Here is a 20,304-nt window from a genome sequence, read left to right on the forward strand (position 1 = left end):
AAGCGCATTTGATTAAGCAACATCAGAGAAATTTATTTATAGAACTCCAAAGGCGTCAAATGCTCACGGTGTTCTACAAAGATTAGCATCATCTTGGATGTCATGGGGTAGAATGAGATGCGACCATGTTGGTAACAACCTATTGTAGGCATTATTTGGGAGTCTTCAAATGACTAGCGAAGAAAAGCGTTGAGCTCTTCAGATTCAGTATCCATAAATTATAGTGAGGGCAAGGAGGATGGTGGGATGGGTTCATTCATGAATTGGTCTATCAAGGCAGTCGTGTGTATTTGGACATTTTGGGAAAGGTTTGGGTAGGTTTTTGTGGCCCAAGTGGGTGGAGGTAGGGCTATAATGACTTTAAATGGAAGATTTAGGTAGGTTTGAGATGGTTGGAAGTGGAAGTTTGGCATATATGGGTTTCAAGGTGGCGTTGGATGAGGGGAAAAGTAGGGGGTGTTGGATGGATATCTGAGAGAATAGGTGTGGAAGGTATGGGTGCAAGATTATATGGAAGGTTAAGAAGTGGCCAATTAAGCGGTTTGGATGGTGTAGGTTCATGTTGGGTAGAGTGGAGGGCTTTAACATTGAGGGTGAGTTTTGAGGTGGTTGGATTAGAGGGTGATAGTTGAGAAGTTGGTGGTTCAGGTTGTGGTGAGAGTTGTTTTGTGGTAAGGGAAGTCTTTGTGGTAAGGATTGAGGGGGTGGAGTTGTTTAGCAAGGGGGTGATTTGGTAAGCAACGCTTGATCTTCGTCCGAGTTGATATGGATAACAGCCTGTGTAGGAATGACGCTAAACAAAACGACCTTAGACGTTGTCCCAGAGGAGCGTCTAATGATGCTTTTCTACTTCTTGATGGGGAGATTCATCAACAACAACTTCATTAGACTTTCAAGAGCACTTAAAAGTGAGTCCATCATTAGAGTTTGAGGACTCTTCAAGACGTGCACCAAATGAAGATACCTTGATCTTCTGTTCTTTCTCCTTCACCAACAAGGGGCGTGAGCCTTTTGTACACTGTTAGACACTATTGTGGTTTTGCAGAGAAAAACTGTGTTATTGTATGGATGATTAAACAGAAAACAACAAAGAAACATTCTTAGAATATCTTTGTATCTTGTAACATCGTTTTGGATCAACACAGAACTTTGAATAAAACACTTTGTCATTGATAAAATCTTCACGAAACTACACAACAAATTAAAGAACTATTCGTACACCAGATCTTAACAGTAAAGTGTATATACTATAACATTTAAGATAGTGTTTACTCGTATAATTAACAATTAACACTATTTCAATAAACAATTTTATTAAACTTTAAAATAAAAAGTTTTAGACAATCTATTCTCAACCTAAATAAGTTTCTTTGGGTTTTTTTAATCATTAAAACAAGACTTAATATGTATTTTTTAAAAAGTGATACAACATTGTGGAAATAACATTTTAAAATAAAAAATATTAATTAAAACTTATGACAGTAACACGAAATAATTTCCAATGAATGTGTTGGTGATAACTTCTACAAAATGAAGTCAAGAAGGTTGAAATAGTGACAGCTCGAAAAGCTCTGGCACTGTGTCACATATCTGCTACCTTTCTCGGTACACATTACTTCACATTGTCCTAGCAAGCACCACGTAACGTACATGCATACCCCATGCCAGACACTCTCCTTTCTCTTTTTGCCCTCATTCCTTTGTCTCTTTCCTTACTTTTCAACATCAATCATCTCTCTCCTCCTGTCCCACATCATCACTTTTAAAATAATTTTTCTTTTTATCTTTTAAAAGAAACTATTTGCTATAACTGTGTTAAAATATAAAAATATAAAATTTGTTTTTAAAAATCAGATTAAATATAATTTTACTCTTTAAACTTTTATATTTTAATGCATTTTTATTTTTAAATTTTAAAAATAAATAAATGTAGCACATTTAACTTAATAACATTAATTTTTTATTTTACATAAATTTTAATGTATTTTGATTTTTAAATTTTAAAATTAACAAATACAGTACATTTTACTCAATAATATTAATTTTTATTTTATATAAATTCTAATATATTTTCATTTTTAAACTTTAAAAGTTAATGAATGTAAAACATTTAACTTAATCACATTAATTTTTTAAATACTAATTTGACTAACAAAAAAGTTAATATTATTAGATAAAATATTATATTTATTTATTTTAAAATTTAAAATTTTTAAAAAATTCACGGCTATGAATATATTTAATTTGAAATCTTTTACAACAAAATAAGTGTAAAATATATCATAGGAAACCGTACTCAATGTTCTTAAATGTACACAGTTTCCGAATGTCCAATATTTATTAAACAGTTTTCATGACTATTTATTTATTATATTTATAGATTTTAATAACTTTTGTTTCAAATATATTTTATGCAGTGTTATTTTCGCAAAACTATAAATGAAAATAAAGTATTGAAACTAATAGGATAACTCTCACAAATAAACAAGAATGAATGTAAATTTATATTAAACACTGTAAAATAAAAGCAATCAAAAGCAGAACAAAAGTAAATGAAAAAAAGGAAGATAAATATAATAAAAAAAAGCTTTTCTTTTGGATTAGGAATTTAAAGAGACAAAATGAGTGAATTTGTTTAAGTAATTGTGATTGTTTTGAAAAAAATAAAAATATATAGTAATTTAATAATTTAAAAGTATCAAATTGCCCTTTAGTCAAACACTTGTTATTTATGTATCACAAGAAGGACACTTTTGATGAATCAGTCTAGTGTGACTATGAATGCATATTTGTTATTTTAGACAAGAAAGATGGTGTTATAGACCATAGGATTTGAAACCTTTCATTTGAGGTGAATTCTTCATGCACAAGTACAAACAAAATGCTTCTATTTATAGGGATTGGTCGTAACATGATGTGTTTAATTTTTAAATGAATTTTAAAATGAAAAATATTCATGTACATAAAAGAATATAATTTTATATTTAACATATATTTAAAGAGAGAATGAAAGTAAGACGTTTATAAGATATATAGTCTAATAAAAGAAAAGAGAAATAAGAAGAAAAAATATATATATTTATTATTATCTTTCTAATTTCTAAATCAACTACAATATACAATACTTTTTTAATTAAGTGATTTAGTAAAGTACCTTGAAAATTTTTGCTATAATTCCTCGCATCGACTTTTTACTATGAATATCAAACAACACTCTTTACTTTTTAAATTTGAAGATATTGTTGAAGTATCCAATTTTAACATCAAACAAGACAGAAGAAATATTTTATAGTGTTTTTCATGCACCCATAATAAATTATCTAGAGACACAATGGATTAGGTAGATTATCCATAATTGATTATAAATAATCTTTTTACATATTTCTATTATAATAGTGATAAATAATTAAAGTTAAAAATTATGCAACGGTTTAAAAGTTAGAAGGGAGACAGGGAGAGGGAAAGAACCGTGACGTGACACGTAGCTTTCTTTCATGATGATGATGTGATGAGTAGTGTAGTAACAGCAGTACGTGAGAAATTCCCTCCCGAAACGTCGACGTGTCGCTTTCCTTAACGAGTCCCAATCAATCTGGGTTCTCGTAACGTCACCATCACCTTAGAAACCACTCTTCACGCTTCAACTTCACCACCTTCCACGTTTCGCCCGACCAAAACCCAACCCTCTGTGCCCTCTTCAACACCTCACCTCCTCCCTCCACGTGTCTCTCCCTTTCCAAGCGGCACCACTCTCTCCCGCCTCGAGATTCAAGCAACGCGCAGCTAGAGATTCGCACCTCCCTCTCCCTCCACCACGTGTCCTTCCTCCCCTCCCCTCATTGCTTGCCACGTGGCTCCCTCCGAACCTTGGCTAAACAGATTCTCATTCTCCGTTCCTCGATAAGAAAGGATTTAGCGGTGCACCCTTCGTTAACGCTCCCATTACGTGTCGCTAACCGCCATCCCTGCCTTCTCCCCTTCCGTCACGTGTCCCTCCGTTCCCCTGATCACATTAATTCATTTTTCCGTTTCTTTTCCAATCCAATAAATCGCGAATCCCACGCCCACCACTCTCTTTTCTCATGTTACCGATAACCATTTTGAATTTCCTTTCTCAGAAGCCATGGTTGAAGTTGAAGAGGTAGAACTCGATTTGGCGCTCTCCATTGGAGGTTCCTTCAGCAGGCACACCATCCACACACCACCTCCTCCGGATTCCAAACCCGACTCCTTCACGCGTCTCGTGGGTGATCCACACGACAAGCGTGTGATTCAAGCGCTGCGGAGAATGGAGGCCAAGAAGAAACGAGAGCAGAAGAGGGAACGCGTTAGAGAGACAGAACCCGAGTGGGAACAGGTTTCTAAGAAGGAGAAAACGGAATGTGACAAAACCGTTACTGCCTTTGGCCCGTGGAGAACCACCGAACCCTTCCGCGTTCACCAGTTCGCCACGGTCCAGTACTTGCCCTTGAATACCGGCTTTCCGTTACCGTGCTGGGTCGGAAGCCAGAAGAATGCAGGTGGAGTTGACGGCGGTAAGGGTTGTGATAATAAAACGGAAAAGTCTAACTGCTCTTCTAAGTGCAGCTCTTCTGCGGATTACCAAAGCTCTTCTCGTGAAGGTGATTAATTATATTAATTTATCCATTTTTAATTTAATATTTTAAGTTTTTTCTGTTCTTCTTCGTTTATTCTTCTTCTGCTGTTTATTGTAACTCGTGCAGCAGTGTGCATGGACCTGGAACTATAGAAAAATTATTCATTGACTGATTTGAGTTTGAGAGCTGTGTAAAGTAACTGTTGTTTAAGCATGTGATACTGTCAAAGGTCGAATCAAGAAAAGAAAATTTGTGTTGCAGTGTTAGGAAGTTGCATTTTTTTTGAATCTGGGATTGTTTGCATATGCACATTAAATCTGAGCTTCTCTGGTGAATTTTAATTTTGTTTTGAAAAATTAAATATAAATATGGAGAATCACGGTCCCATACATCTTTAGAACAAAATGTAGATCAACCTTGTCCTGTTCCTCAAGTTGGGTGAGTGAATTCATTCTGATGAGAAAAAGTTGTCATTTTTTTTTGTCATAAACAGACAAGTTAAATGGCATGAAAAGAAAATGAATTTTTAGTTTGTGTATATATGTTATTGTAATGTTTGTCAGTTTAAGTTTGAAGAAACTCTGTAATTTTGATGTTTAATCGGATATAGTTTAAAGATTGTTGCAAACATTGTTTTCTCAGATGGGGGAAGCAGTGATAGCCACAGCCATTCAGTTCATTCTTTGGCAGAGCAACCCCATTTGACCACTTCCAAGGAAACAAGCATAGGAACCCAACCTGAAGAAAGTGCTTCTGCTTCATCTCACCCTATGAAAGCCAAACAAGGCAACAAAACGGAAGAAAGAAAGCACATTGCAAAGGAAGCTCAACCAAAACCAAACCCCTCTTCACCCGAACCTATGAAAATCAAGCAAGAAGCTCCCACAAGCCACGATGCGGTTCTAACAATGGCAGTTGAGAACAAGTCTCTGTCGAACGAAAACTCAGCCCCCTTGATGGAGGCGAAAGGTGAGCTGGGAAAGCCTCCGAAGCCTCTCTCTCACACCTCTTTACTCCCTCAAATGCCTTATGTGTCTACAAAAGGGAACAATGGGAAAACTGTTCATGGGTTTCTATACAGATATAACAAATCTGAGGTTAGCATTGTCTGTGTCTGCCATGGAAGCACATTTTCACCTGCTGAGTTTGTGCAGCATGCAGGAGGCACAGACATCACACACCCTTTGAGGCATATCACAGTAATTCCTTCAGCCTTGGGTTGATTAATCTCTTTTTTTTTTTTTGTTTTAGGCCTTTTTCTCAGTTCTATATCTAATAGCGTGTTTGAAAATGTTCAGATGTTTAGAGATTGAAGTTATATCATTAGCTGGAACAAACAACACTCTAGGAGAACTGGGGAAGAATTTGATTCATCTGACTTATGTTATGTTACCTTTAGGCTGAGTATGTATTTTTGTTTCCTGTTTTAGATTATATATATTATATTTATTTTGGTAAAGTATGATTTTAGTTGCCCAAGACTTTCAAAATTTTATATTCTTTTGTCTTCAAATTTTTCCTATAAACTATTTTTTTGTCTGTTTAAGTTTTGTTTAAAATATTTTTAATTGGATTACTATAACACGGTTATTAAAAATATCAAAATATAATCACCAAGCACTAAGATTGCTTTACTATGGTTGTTAGTCGCACACTAGGTGCAGCAGCCCAAAAGGTGAAAGAAAAATTAATTCGTTTTTTTTAATTGTGTATAGAAATAATGTAAATATTTTTTTATTATATGAGACGTAATTTCTTACTTTTATTATTATGGCGAAAATTTATTTCTAAAAAATTATTGTATTTGTCTTTAATAACTCTTTATTGAAGAGTTGTTCCTTATCCTTTATTTTTTATTTCCTTTTTTTCTATTTTCTTGTCTTTGTTATTTCATTCTTTTATTGGTTAACCTTAAATTCTTGTTTTACTTATATTCACAAAATCATTCTTGTACCACTTCTTTATATATATATATATATATATATATATATATATATATGAAAGTTTCAATATATATACTTATTTTTAGTTGATAATAATAAGAACATGAGACTTTCAATATATCTTTTTACGATATAATAATAAGAGATGAATATTAATAATAATAATAAATTTTATTAAGATAAATTTTAAATCAAGTTATTATTTTTAACTAATAATTTGATAGATGCAAATATATATTACATATCCTTAGAGTTTTATATGGCAACTAATACCTACGACTCATACAATAAGTTTTATATTGATTATGTTTTGAGTTAATGTAAAAATATGAAGATTGATTTGGTAAAATATTTTTTTTTAATTTTTTGATGCATGTAATAGTGAAGACTGGGTTACCAAGTTTTATATCATTTGTAAATATTGTTGGTTTTATGATGTATGTAATAGTAAAATCTTTATGATTGAGATACAGATAGAGTTGTGTATATAACCAGTTTGGCACCTTTTTGCTAATAATCAATTTGGTCTAAATAATTAAAAATGTTTATAAAATAAATTAGAATGAATTTAAGAAAAAAAATATATTAAAAATATTAATTGAAAGAATAGAAAAAACCTATTTTTATAACAAAAATACTTTTTTATTTAATTTAAATTTTTTAGAAAATATTAATTTATTCTAACTTAAATATATTTAGAAAGAAAAGTATATAATAAAATAATATCTGTAATTTAAAGTAAATTTTTAATTTATAATAAATACTATTTACCAATAAAACATAATGTAGTCACTCCCTCATTTACTTTTATTCTCTCTCCACAGCAACCATCTCAGCACACCTTGCTTTTTTATTTTTTATTTTTAATTTCCTTATCCTAATTGATTACAATTTGATGGTCCCTGACAAGCTCAATAAAAACCACATTAGGGGTAGTGTTTTTTGTTTGGCTCAAAGCACCTACCATTCTGGGAGAAGACTTGTTTATAGTTAGAGAATAAAGAGAAAAAAAAGTTAAAGGAAGAAGAGAAAGAAAAAAGAAAACAAAGTCAAGAAAATTGACATTAAAAGAAAAAAAAAATAAAGGACCTAATCATGATGATCTCTACATTTATAATTTTAATATATAATAAATTCATTTATTTACATTAGTAAAAATACATTTGTCACACATATGTGTATTCACTCTTTTCTATAATAATAAAAAAAACAGTCATTATTGTTATTATATTATAAAATTAAGTATAAATCATTTTATACTTAAGTAGTTTTAATTTATTTTATAGGTAATTTTTCAATTGAAAAATTATTAAGTTTAAAAAAGTCGATTAAATTTAAATAAATATTCACTTAAGAGATAATATTGATAAAATAATTATTTTAATTTAAAAAATTATTTAAAAGATAAAATTAGAAAACAAATGGAAACATAAACAAAAGGAATTTGGTCTATATACTTTATATATATATATATATATATATATATATATATATATATATATATATTATGTTGTTTTGTTTTTTTTAAGTTATTTTCTTTTTTAATAATAATAATATACTTTTGTTCTAAATAAGTGAGATTTAGATGCCGCTTACCAATGGTTTCAAATGACAAAGACTCATGTGTCGCCTATTTTTTTTTTTTTTTTGAATAATTCAAATTTGTGTGTTACTTATCATGTTTCAAATTAACAATTCAGAAATAAGTACTAAATGAAAGATAAATTCTCAGCAACTCATATATAGTCAGATCCTACATCTTATTATTCAAAATCTCTTTATTACTATGCTTTTCAAGGATAGGGTTATCATACTTTAATGATACAAATTTTCTTTACATTTGCTTGATAGTATGAGACGACTATCGAGTACTTATTTTCGGCATCATGTTTTATAAGTCAACTAACATTTAATAATAATTATTTTATTAAATTTATTGAAGTTCTTCATGTGCTTTTCAATCATGAGAAGGTTGAGGTGATGTTATACTATACACGTATATTATTATTCGACAATAAACTGGTCTCTTATGCTTTACTAGCGTATTATTTTTTAACTTGACATAATATACGTCAAAGATAAATGAGTTATTAGGCTTACCTTGACCTACATAGGTGAGAGCCTAAAAATGTCATAATTATCTTATAAATAGTTATTTAGATAAATAATTTACATTTATTTTTACAGCGTCAATTGCTATCTAACGCCTTTCTAAGTTGAGCGTCAATTGCTACCTAAGACGTCTTTCTAAGTTGAGCGTGAAAGTGTCTTTTATAGACACCGTAATAGTCTGAAGATTTTATAAAGCCATTGGGCCCTAATTTGACAAGTCAGACCCATTGACCCAAGGACACTTGAACCTTGGGATGGGCTCTTTCCTTACAAGTCAGATTTCATTTTACATATTCCTTTCTCTCTAGAACAGAAACCTTGCCCTAACTCAAGTGCTCTGACTCCTCTCTAGGTTTCCAGCCATTTCCACCGATTGAATCCTAATTTGGTGGTGTTTTCTTGTTCCTGGAGTCAAGAGCTACGAAACCATCCGATTGGTTATCCGTTCCAGCGGGTAAGTAGACTTTCCCTCTTTCCCTTCACTGTTCTTGTCCTAGATTGTACCATTTTCTGATTTCCTGTGCCCTGTGTGATTTTGTCTTCATTCTCGGTTTATTCCGACTCAAAGAGCTAAAGTCTAGCACCTATTTGGTGATTTATAGGTTCTATACAGTTTCGCACGGTGTAGGGGGTACTGTTAGAGCATCTGTGAACTGTGTTGAGCAACCCACCAAGTGAGGGGAGCTAATTATTTTTCTCTGAATTTATTGCTTGAATCTGATTTGTAAATGTATGCATGTTGAATTTTGGACTGTCGTGCGATTTTGTACGGTATTTTGGATTTTCAGTATATAAGATGGTTTGAATTGAACTGGTGTACTCTTGTGAAAATGTGTTATAACTTTTATTGTATTGGGTGTTATAATTGAAACTGTGGAATGGTGCATGTTGTGTTATGATTATTTTAATCTGTTTCGAATGAGTTGGTTGGCTGAAATTGTTCTGGTTTGAGGGTTTTGAGTAAGATTCTGTAATGGCATTGATATGGGTAGTAAGTAGGTATACAAACATTGTTTTAGATTACCGTGAGAGGAAATAATATATATATAAAAAAAAATTTGGCAATTGAGGTTTAGAGCACAACAGATTAGTTTAGGTAACTTAAATAAATTAATTAAAATTGGTTGAGAGCCTTTCTTTGTTGGTAGGATAGAGGGGACTTAAAAACCTGAGTTGGCACATCCCCTGATCATAGAGCAGCCTTGGCCTGGTCCAGTCAGTTGTGACTAGTCATATGTGCTAGCGCCGAAGGTGAGTCTGATGCGTTCAGACATCTGAACCCTCTCCGGTGACCAATTGGGTAGCGATGTGAAGTGAAGAACAGGTATTTTGTGGTAATGAAAAATTTAGCAAGCAGTTTCATAATTAAGGGAACATTGTAAGTTATTTAGAGATAATACGTATGATATTATATTATATTATTAATGTATACATTATATATATATATATATATATATATATATATATATATATATATATATATATATATATATATATGTGTGTGTGTGTGTGTGTGTATTATATTTTTACGAATCTATCAAAAGAATAAGATGCAAGCTGTTTTCTTTTTTTATATTTATTATTTCATTCAGTATATTAAATTTGCAGTGATAAAATTGTTATAGTTTTCAGAGATTATGCTATTATTATTTTTACATATAATCCATAACTTTTATCTTACTATTTGGTATATATTACTGTTAGGTAATAACATGACAATATCGTCTATTAGGGATGATTGAAATTGGTTGTGGAGCATGTTTTGTTATATATGATTTGATATTTAAGGCTTAAGTATGCGGTTTGATTATAATTCAAAAGTGTGTGAATTGGGAAAGACTGAAACAGGATTTCATGGTTGCTTATGGTAGTTTCAAATGTAGAATCTCTTGGTGAGATTCTTAGTGTTTTAAAATAAAAAGTAGGGGCTCAGCCTTGGGAGTCATTCTGACGCTCCAATGGTCAATCATACTCACTTAGAGAGGTTGAACCATGTGGTGAGGAGTAGTAGGAGGTCCTTAGTCTTGGGGGCTCCCAGTATGCCTCAAGGCGCGGAACGGACTAACCTCGTGAGTGTGGCAGGGTGGGGAACCCAAGTTTCATAAGTCACCACGGGTGCAAGACTCGCCATAGCCCGACTATCATTTTAAAGTCCGGACGAGTCAAGTCTAGAAATTAACATGCTTAGGTTGTATTTCTGAAATTAATTGGTGTGAGTTATTTCTTGTATGTATATGCTTAAATTGAGTTGCATGATTTTATATAATTAGCTCACCCTTGCTTGTTTGTGGTTGTGTTTGTTGCATGCTTTTTCTTTTGCAATGATCATCCACTTGGATGTGAGCAGAGGAGAATGAGGCCTCAGTGGAGAATGTCCTAGAGGGGAATGAGGAAGCAACTTCTTAGTCTCTTTAGGAATTCCATAGCTTTCCATGTATCTGAACAATTCCAGTTCTTGTATTTTGAAGTACTTTAGTATTCTACGTTTTAAAATTTCTTCTACATTCCGGATTACTGTAATCCTTAAATTTTAATTTCTTACAACCTTATTTGCTATTTTATTATTCTAACTGTTTTCTATTATCATTTATGTTGACGTCTTAATTTTATACATGCATGAAGTATAATATTGGGATGTCACATTAGTGGTATCAGAGCAGTTTCTTTCTTAGGAACAACTCTTAGGTTCCGTGTGTGCCACGCTATTGCCCTTATACTCTTAGCGTGTCTAGCTCTTTTTGATTCGATTGATGTTCTGTTCTTTTTGTGTGAAACAGAATAATGGCGCCCAGGCTTCCACCTCCTCCACCTCCTCAAAATGAGCCCTCTGAGTCCAATGCAAGACTGAAGGCTGTACCTGAGGCTCTTCAGCAGCAAAACACTGCTCTGGTGCAACAAAACATGGTTGCCCTTCAAAACCTAGAAGCCGCTAGGATAGCCGCTGAAAATGCCAGGATATCTGCCGAGAATGCAAGGATGGAATCTGACCACACCCAGAGGAAACTGATGGATATGTTGTCCAGGGGTGTACCCACTCAGGGTGCTTCCTCATCTGTTGCTCCAACTCAGGAGTGGACCTTGGAGAGCTTTCTCCAGCACCATCCAGCCAGGTTCACTGGCAAGTGCAGCCCGGATGAAGCAGATCATTGGTTCCAAGACATGGAACGCATATTTGAGGCAAAAGGATGCCCGGATGACAGGAAGTTGGCCTACACTCAGTATCTATTGACAGGGGAAGCTGGCCACTGGTGGAACAGTGTGAAGATGATCCTAGAGAAGCGTGGGACTCCTATTACTTGGGAGTTGTTCAGGACCAAGTTTTACACGGAGTACTTCCCTGATAGCGTCAGATTCGCTAAGGAGGTAGAATTCCTGGAGTTGGCTCAAGGAAACAAGTCGGTGTCAGAATATGCTGACCGTTTTAAACACCTTCTCCGCTTCAGCACCGTACAAGTAAGTGAGGAGTGGCAATGCCGCAAATTCGAGAACGGCCTGAGGAAGGATGTGAAGCTGATGGTAAAAGGATTACGCATCTGAGAGTTCTCTGCTTTGGTAGAGATGACCCGAGACATGGAGAAGACGAAGGCAGAGCCCGAAGTGTCACAGGGCCAGCGAGTCCAACCATTGAGGGTTGGCAGACTAGCAATATCTAGAGGGGGATCCAGCTCTAGGACGACCCCTGTTTCTAGGCCCACATCTTCTAGGTCCAGGAGTTCCTCCTCTAAGCCTTCGGTGCAACAGGGGCATCCCAGTTTTAACAGCCCTGTTCGGTGTTATATGTGTGGAGGACCACACCTTCAGTCTGTGTGCCCTCAGCTGATAGGGTACAAGAGGTGTAACCTCTGCAAGCGGGACGACCATTATGCCAGAGATTGTCCTACTATTAGGAGGACAGGACCACCACCACGTCCAGCGGGCAGAGCCATTCAGAGGGGTGGCGTCAAGCCACAGGCAACAGGGAGAGTATACGCTCTGACAGGAGTTGAGGCAGTCAGTGCAGGTAACTTGGTTGTCAGCACGTGCTTGTTATTTGGAGCTTCATGTGTAGCTTTATTTGATTCGAGGGCGACACATTCTTTTGTGTCTAAGTCTTGTGTGGAGAGGCTCGGTCTAGTGGTCAGAGAACTCCAGTGTGACCAGGTGGTTTCTACACCAGTAGCTGGGCTAGTCAGGACGTCTACGGTGTGTTCCAGATGTCCTATAGAAGTTGAGGGGCGAAGGTTCAGAGTGAACCTTATTTGTCTACCTTTACAGGGGCTAGAGGTCATTCTAGGAATGGATTGGTTAGCCGTCAATCGTATCCTTCTAGATTGCGGAGGAAAGAAGCTTATCTTTCCTGAGGAAGATGAAGACATGTCCTTGTCTCTCAGCGTACTTGGGCAAGACATTTGAGAAGGCGCGAGTTGTTTCCTAATTATGACTCACATAAATGCGACTCAAGACTTGAATTCCTCAGTTCCAGGGGACCAGAGAATGGATCTGCAGGTGGTGAATGAGTTCTTAGACGTCTTCCCCGAGGAAGTCCCTGGTCTACCTCCTCCCCGTGAGGTAGAATTCTCTATAGACCTGGTGTCAGGTGCAGGACCACTGTCTATAGCTCCTTACCGTATGGCTCCCGCGGAGCTAGCAGAATTGAGGAAACATATCGTTGAGCTTCTTGAGAAACAATTTATCAGACCCAGTGTGTCTCCATGGGGTGCGCCAGTATTATTGGTGAAGAAGAAGGATGACACTTCTAGATTGTGTGTTGACTACCGGAAATTAAATAAGCTGACAATTAAAAACAAGTACCCATTGCCGAGAATAGATGATCTGATGGACCAGCTGCATGGAGCTACTGTGTTCTCCAAAATAGATTTGAGATCAGGGTATCACCAAATCTTGGTGAAAGCAGATGATGTTCAGAAGACAGCTTTCAGGTCCAGATATGGCCACTACGAGTATGTAGTTATGCCTTTTGGCGTAACCAATGCGCCTGCTATCTTCATGGACTACATAAACCAGATTTTCAGATCGTTCTTAGATAGATTTGTGATTGTATTCATTGATGACATTCTAATCTATTCTAAGACTCGGGAAGACCATGAAGGTCACTTGTGGACAGTGCTTGGGGGTGTTGAGAGAGAGAAAGTTGTATGCCAAGCTGTCTAAGTGTGAGTTATGGATGGAAGAGGTCCGCTTCCTAGGGCATGTTATATCGGTTGGTGGTATTGCTGTTGATCCAGCCAAAGTTCAAGCTGTAATGGAATGGGAGAGGCCAAAGACAGTCACTGAGATCAGGAGTTTTGTGGGATTGGCCGGTTACTATCGCCGCTTCATTGAAAACTTCTCCAGGATAGTATCCCCATTGACTTAGTTGACCAGGAAGGATCAGCCCTTTGTATGGACTGAAAGATGTGAAGCAAGTTTTCAAGAGCTTAAGGAAAGGTTGACAAGCGCCCCAGTGCTAGTAATTCCAAACACTGGTAGACCTTTTGAGGTCTATTGCGATACCTCTCACCAAGGTCTAGGGTGCGTACTGATGCAAGAAAGAAGAGTGGTTGTCTATGCCTCAAGACAACTTAAAGTGCATGAGAAGAATTATCCCACTCACGACTTGGAGTTAGCTGCAGTCGTCTTTGCTTTGAAAATTTGGAGGCATTATCTATATGGGGCCCAATTCCAAGTGTTCAGCGACCACAAAAGTTTGAAGTACCTCTTTGATCAGAAAGAGTTTAACATGAGGCAAAGGAGATGGATGGAGTTCCTCAAGGACTATGATTTTGAACTCCTATACCACCCTGGAAAGGCGAATGTGGTGGCGGATGCACTCAACAGAAAGACGGTGCATATCTCATTATTGATGGTTAGAGAGCTTGAATTGGTAAAAAGCTTCAGAGATTTGAAGCTACAGGTTGAATTGGAAAGAATGTCAGCATCAGATGCAGTAAATTGGTTGTGTCTAGTAACTTGATAGAACGCATCAGAGAAGGGCAGTTGTTAGATCCTGAGCTTCAGACATCCACAGCCTTGATTGGTACAAAGAAGGGGAAGGATTTCAACACAGGGACGGATGGTCTCTTGCGATTCAAGGGAAGGACATGCGTCCCCAATGATGGGGAATTAAAGAGATTGATACTTGAAGAAGGACACCGAAGTCGTTTTAGTATACATCCAGGTATGACTAAGATGTACCAAGACCTTAAGAAGTCCTTCTGGTGGTCGGGTATGAAGAGAGATGTGGCTCAATTTGGTTCTTCTTGCCTTACTTGTCAAAAGGCCAAAGAAGAGCATCAGAGACCTGGAGGTTTATTGCAGCCTTTGGAGATTCCGGAGTGGAAATGGGATAGCATAACAATGGACTTTGTTACCCATTTACCACGCACTTTCAGGAAACATGATGCCATATGGGTGATAGTGGATAGATTGACCAAGAGTGCTCACTTCTTGGCAATTGACTTAAGGATGTCCATGGCAAAACTAGCGCAACTGTATATTAAGGAGATAGTAAGATTGCATGGAGTGCCTTCTAGCATCATATCAGACAGGGATCCGCGGTTCACCTCTAGATTTTGGCAAACACTCCAGAGTGAGATGGGTAGTAGATTGCAAATGAGCTCAGCCTACCATCCTCAAACAGATGGCCAATCTGAGAGAACGATCCAGTCCTTAGAAGACTTGTTGAGAACATGTATACTGGATCATCTAGGAGCTTGGGATGAGGTGTTACCGTTGGTGGAATTTACTTATAACAACAGCTATCAAGCCAGTATTGGTATGGCTCCATTCGAAGCTTTGTATGGTAGACGCTGCAGAACACCTCTCTGTTGGTTTCAGGATGGAGAGGCGGTATTGACAGGACCAGAATTAGTGCAGCAAACCACAGAGAAGGTGAGACTGATCCAGGAAAGAATGAAAGCATCTCAAAGCCGACAGAAATCATATGCGGATCAGAGGCGAAAATCCTTGGAGTTTGCAGTCGGAGATCATGTCTTTCTCCGAGTTACTCCTACCACTGGTGTTGGAAGAGCTATTCGAGCAAGGAAATTGTCCCCTAAGTACCTCGGTCCTTATCAGATCCTGCGGCGCATCGGACCAGTAGCCTATGAGATAGCCATGCCACCTCAGCTGGCTAATCTTCATCCTGTATTTCATGTCTCCCAGCTTAGGAAATATGTGCCCGATCCGACTCATGTGTTGGAGGTTGAAGACGTCCAAGTGAGGGAAGACTTAAACCAGTGAGGGTAGAGGAACACCAAACCAAGCGGCCTCAAGGCAAGGCGGTCAGACTTGTCAAGGTTATCTAGGACGAAAGAACGGGCGACTCCACTTGGGAATTGGAGGAAGAGATGCAGAGGTCTTATCCTCATCTAATTACCGGTAAGTCTTAATTTTCGAGGCCGAAAATTTTCTTGTTGGGGAGAATGTAATAGTCTGAAGATTTTATAAAGCCATTGGGCCCTAGTTTGACAAGCCAGGCCCATTGACCCAAGGACACTTGAACCTTGGGATGGGCTCTTTCCTTGCAAGTCAGATTTCATTTTACATATTCCTCTCTCTAGAACAGAAACCTTGCCCTAACTCAAGTGCTCTGACTCCTCTCTAGGTTTCCAGCCATTTCCACCGATTGAATCCTAATTTGGTGGTGTTTTCTTGTTCCTGGGGTCAAGAGCTACGAAACCATCTGATTGGTTTTGCGTTCCAGCAGGTAAGTAGATTTCCCTCTTTCCCTTCACTGTTCTTGTCCTAGGTTGTACCATTTTCTGATTTCCTGTGCCCTGTGTGATTTTGTCTTTCATTCTCGGTTTATTCCGACTCAAAGAGCTAAAGTCTAGCACCTATTTGGTGATTTATAGGTTCTGTACAGTTTCGCACGGTGTAAGGGGTACTATTAGAGCATCTGTGAACTGTGTTGAGCAACCCACCAGGTGAGGGGAGCTAATTATTTTTCTCTGAATTTATTGCTTGAATCTGATTTGTAAATGTATGCATGTTGAATTTTGGACTGTCGTGCGATTTTGTGCGGTATTTTGGATTTTTAGTATATAGGATGGTTTGAATTGAACTGGTGTACTCTTGTGAAACTGTGTTATAACTTTTATTGTATTGGGTGTTATAATTGAAACTGTGGAATGGTGCATGTTGTGATATGATTATTTTAATCTGTTTCGAATGAGTTGGTTGGCTGAAATTGTTCTGGTTTGAGGGTTTTGAGTAAGATTCTGTAATTGCATTGATATGGGTAGTAAGTAGGTATACAGACATTGTTTTAGATTACCGTGAGAGGAAATAATATATATATATATATAAAAAAATTTGGCAATTGAGGTTTAGAGCACAACATATTAGTTTAGGTAACTTAAATAAATTAATTAAAATTGGTTGAGAGCCTTTCTTTGTTGGTAGGATAGAGGGGACTTAAAAACCTGAGTTGGCACATCTCCTGATCATAGAGCAGCCCTGGCCTGGTCCAGTCAGTTGTGACTAGTCATATGTGCTAGCGCCGAAGGTGAGTCTGATGCGTTCAGACATCTGAACCCTCTCCGGTGACCAATTGGGTAGCGATGTGAAATGGAGAACAAGTATGTTGTGGTAATGAAAAATTTAGCAAGCAATTTCATAATTAAGGGAACATTGTAAGTTATTTAGAGATAATACGTATGATATTATATTATATTATTAATGTATAGATTATATATATATATATATATATATATATATATATATATATATATAGTAATATATAGGTTTAATCCTTTTCGACATCCCTATTTGTGTACGAATGTCTGAGATAGGTCCTCGTTTTCTAAAGTGTATCAAAATGGTCCTTGATTTTGAAAATTTATATCAATTGAGTCCTTTCCGTTAAGTTGGCTGGACGGCGTTAAAAAAATTGATGAGTGGGATGTTGAGATGACAAACGAACGCTCGTCCACCAGTGAACGAACGCTCGTCACCTCTTACCGCTGGACGACCGTTCGTTCCGCACTGAACGACTGTTCGTTCGGTGGTCGCCGAGCGTTCGTTCGCTGGTGGACGAGCGTTCGTTCGCTGGTGGACGAGCTTTCGTTCATCATCTCAGCATCCCACTCATCAATATTTTTAACGCCGTCTAGCCAACTTAACGGGAAGGACTCAATTGATATCAATTTTCAAAATTAAGGACCATTTTGATACACTTTAGAAAACGAGGACCTATCTCAGACGTTCGTACACAAATAGGGATGTCGAAAAGGATTAAACCTAATATATATATATATATATATATATATATATATATATATATATATATATAATATAGATAGGTAACGTTATATATATAATGTATTATAACTAACGTAATATATACAATATACATAGGTAACGTAATATATATATATATATATATATATATATATATATATATATGTGTGTGTAATATATTTTTATGAATCTATCAAAAGAATAAGATGCAAGCTGATTTCTTTTTTTATATTTATTATTTCATTCAGTATATTAAATTTGCAGTGATAAAATTGTTATAGTTTTCAGAGATTATGCTATTATTATTTTTACATATAATCCATAATTTTTATCTTACTGTTTGGTATATATTACTGTTTGGTAATAACATGACAATATCGTCTATTAGAGATGATTGAAATTGGTTGTGGAGCATGTTCTGTTATATATGATTTGATATTTAAGGCTTAAATATGTGGTTTGATTATAATTCAAAGGTGTGTGAATTGGGAAAGACTGAAACAGGATTTCATGGTTGCTTATGGTAGTTTCAAATGTAGAATCTCTTGGTGAGATTCTTAGTGTTTTAAAATGAAAAGTAGGGGCTCAGCCTTGGGAGTCATTCTGACGCTCCAATGGTCAATCATACTCACTTAGAGAGGTTGAACCATGTGGTGAGGAGTAGTAGGAGGTCCTTAGTCTTGGGGGCTCCCAGTATGCCTCAAGACGCAGAACGGACTAACCTCGTGAGTGTGGCAAGGTAGAGAACCCAAGTTTCATAAGTCACCACGGGTGCAAGACTCGCCATAGCCCGACTATCATTTTAAAGTCCGGACGAGTCAAGTCTAGAAATTAACATGCTTAGGTTGTATTTCTGAAATTAATTGGTGTGAGTTATTTCTTGTATGTATATGCTTAAATTGAGTTGCATGATTTTATATAATTAGCTCACCCTTGCTTTTGTGGTTGTGTTTGTTGCATGCTTTTTCTTTTGCAATGATCATCCACTTGGATGTGAGCAGAGGAGAATGAGGCCTCAGTGGAGAATGTCCTGGAGGGAATGAGGAAGCAACTTCTTAGTCTCTCTAGGAATTCCATAGCTTTCCATGTATCTGAACAATTTCAGTTCTTGTATTTTGAAGTATTTTAGTATTCCACGTTTTAAAATTTCTTCTACATTCCAGATTACTGTAATCCTTAAATTTTAATTTCTTAGAACCTTATTTGCTATTTTATTATTCTAACTGTTTTCTATTATCATCTATATTAACGTCTTAATTTTATACCTGCATGAAGTATAATATTGGAATATCACAGACACCCCATCCATCCATTAAAGATGAGTACCAAAGAAGGGACGAAAAAAAACCTAGTTCATTTGTATAATCAGTAAATACAATAATAATAATAACAATAACAACAATCATAACAACAATAATAATAATAATAATAATATAAAAGAAATTTAGATATTTCATATTATGAATATTGATAATATATAACAAATGAAATTTATTTTTTATTAATATTTTTATGTGATTATGGTATATTATTTTAAATCCCCAAGCATCATGTAAAGATATATAATTCTTTTAAATCGCCAAAAATATTTCAAATTGAATATTTGGATAAATCGTGACAGATTTTTTTATTTAAAAGATATTAACCAATTCTTTTATAGTATTCATGATCATCCTGTTCTTTTCATATAAACTGAATTATATTTTGAATTTAATTAAAATATATTGATGATATACAATAAATTTGAACTTTTATAATTGTTATTTTAAAATTTATTAAAAGTTGGTATATCTATGTTATTAATAAAGAAAATGTATCTTCATAACAACTTTCTAACTACCTTGAATATAATTTGTTATCAATTTTATCATTATTAATAGAATATATTTTATTGTTTTTAGATTTTGTAGTTATTTTTTAAAATTGAATTAATTATCTACAACAAAATTGCTGTCTATAATAAAGTTGTAAATATTATTTATTTTATAATATTTTTATATGAATAAACATTTTTAAAAATTTAATAATACTTTTTTATTTTAAAAAATATAATAAGAGTTATTTTTTCTTTTTCTTTTTTATTATCATGAGAAAAAAATTAACAAAGCGCAGGCACATGTTTTTTTTTTCTCTAATGCTGATATAAAATTAGTTTTATTTATCAGTAAATTATTTTAAAACACCAAAATTTAATTTAAAGATGAAAAAAAGGAGATAGGTAACATATCATAAAAAAACTGCTAAGAAAATTATAATTAGAGAATTAATCCAATATAACATATTCATCTTGATAGCATTACTTGATTAGAACACCTGCGTATATGGGAAATCTCTCACCCTTTATTTCAAAAGGGTCAATATAGTAAATGCATCGTGTTTCTCAAACTCGTAACAACCTTATACCTATTTCTTTTTCTTTTAAAAAGTAC

At 35.3% G+C, this 20,304-nt stretch overlaps 1 protein-coding gene and 1 pseudogene across 2 annotated transcripts; both read left to right on the plus strand.

Moving 5' to 3' along the window:
• The first annotated feature begins 3,723 nt into the window (after nt 1–3,723).
• Nucleotides 3,724–6,060, plus strand: LOC124829143 (uncharacterized). Of its 2 annotated transcripts, XM_088101699.1 has the most exons (3): nt 3,724–4,622; nt 5,241–5,797; nt 5,897–6,060. In XM_088101699.1, the coding sequence occupies exons 1-3, from the start codon at nt 4,124–4,126 to the stop codon at nt 5,909–5,911; spliced, it is 1,071 nt and encodes a 356-aa protein (XP_087957825.1). In that variant the 5' UTR covers nt 3,724–4,123; the 3' UTR covers nt 5,912–6,060. The 2 variants fall into 2 exon arrangements, with proteins under 2 accessions (XP_087957825.1, XP_047158569.1); XM_047302613.2 differs by having other exon boundaries at nt 3,726–4,622; nt 5,241–6,060.
• Nucleotides 6,061–11,434: 5,374 nt separating this feature from the next.
• Nucleotides 11,435–13,045, plus strand: LOC148190708 (uncharacterized; annotated as a pseudogene).
• The last annotated feature ends 7,259 nt before the right edge of the window (nt 13,046–20,304 follow it).

This window comes from Vigna umbellata, chromosome 11, assembly GCF_029865625.1.
Source record: "Vigna umbellata cultivar VRB3 chromosome 11, Vumbellata_1.0, whole genome shotgun sequence".
Taxonomy (NCBI): Eukaryota; Viridiplantae; Streptophyta; class Magnoliopsida; order Fabales; family Fabaceae; genus Vigna; species Vigna umbellata.

Coding starts and splice junctions, on each gene's coding strand:
- LOC124829143 (XM_047302613.2), top strand. CDS start 4,124: ATGGTTGAAGTTGAAGAGGTAGAACTCGATTTGGCGCTCTCCATTGGA. Junction 4,623..5,240: donor CCAAAGCTCTTCTCGTGAAG/GTGATTAATTAT, acceptor TTGTTTTCTCAG/ATGGGGGAAGCAGTGATAGC.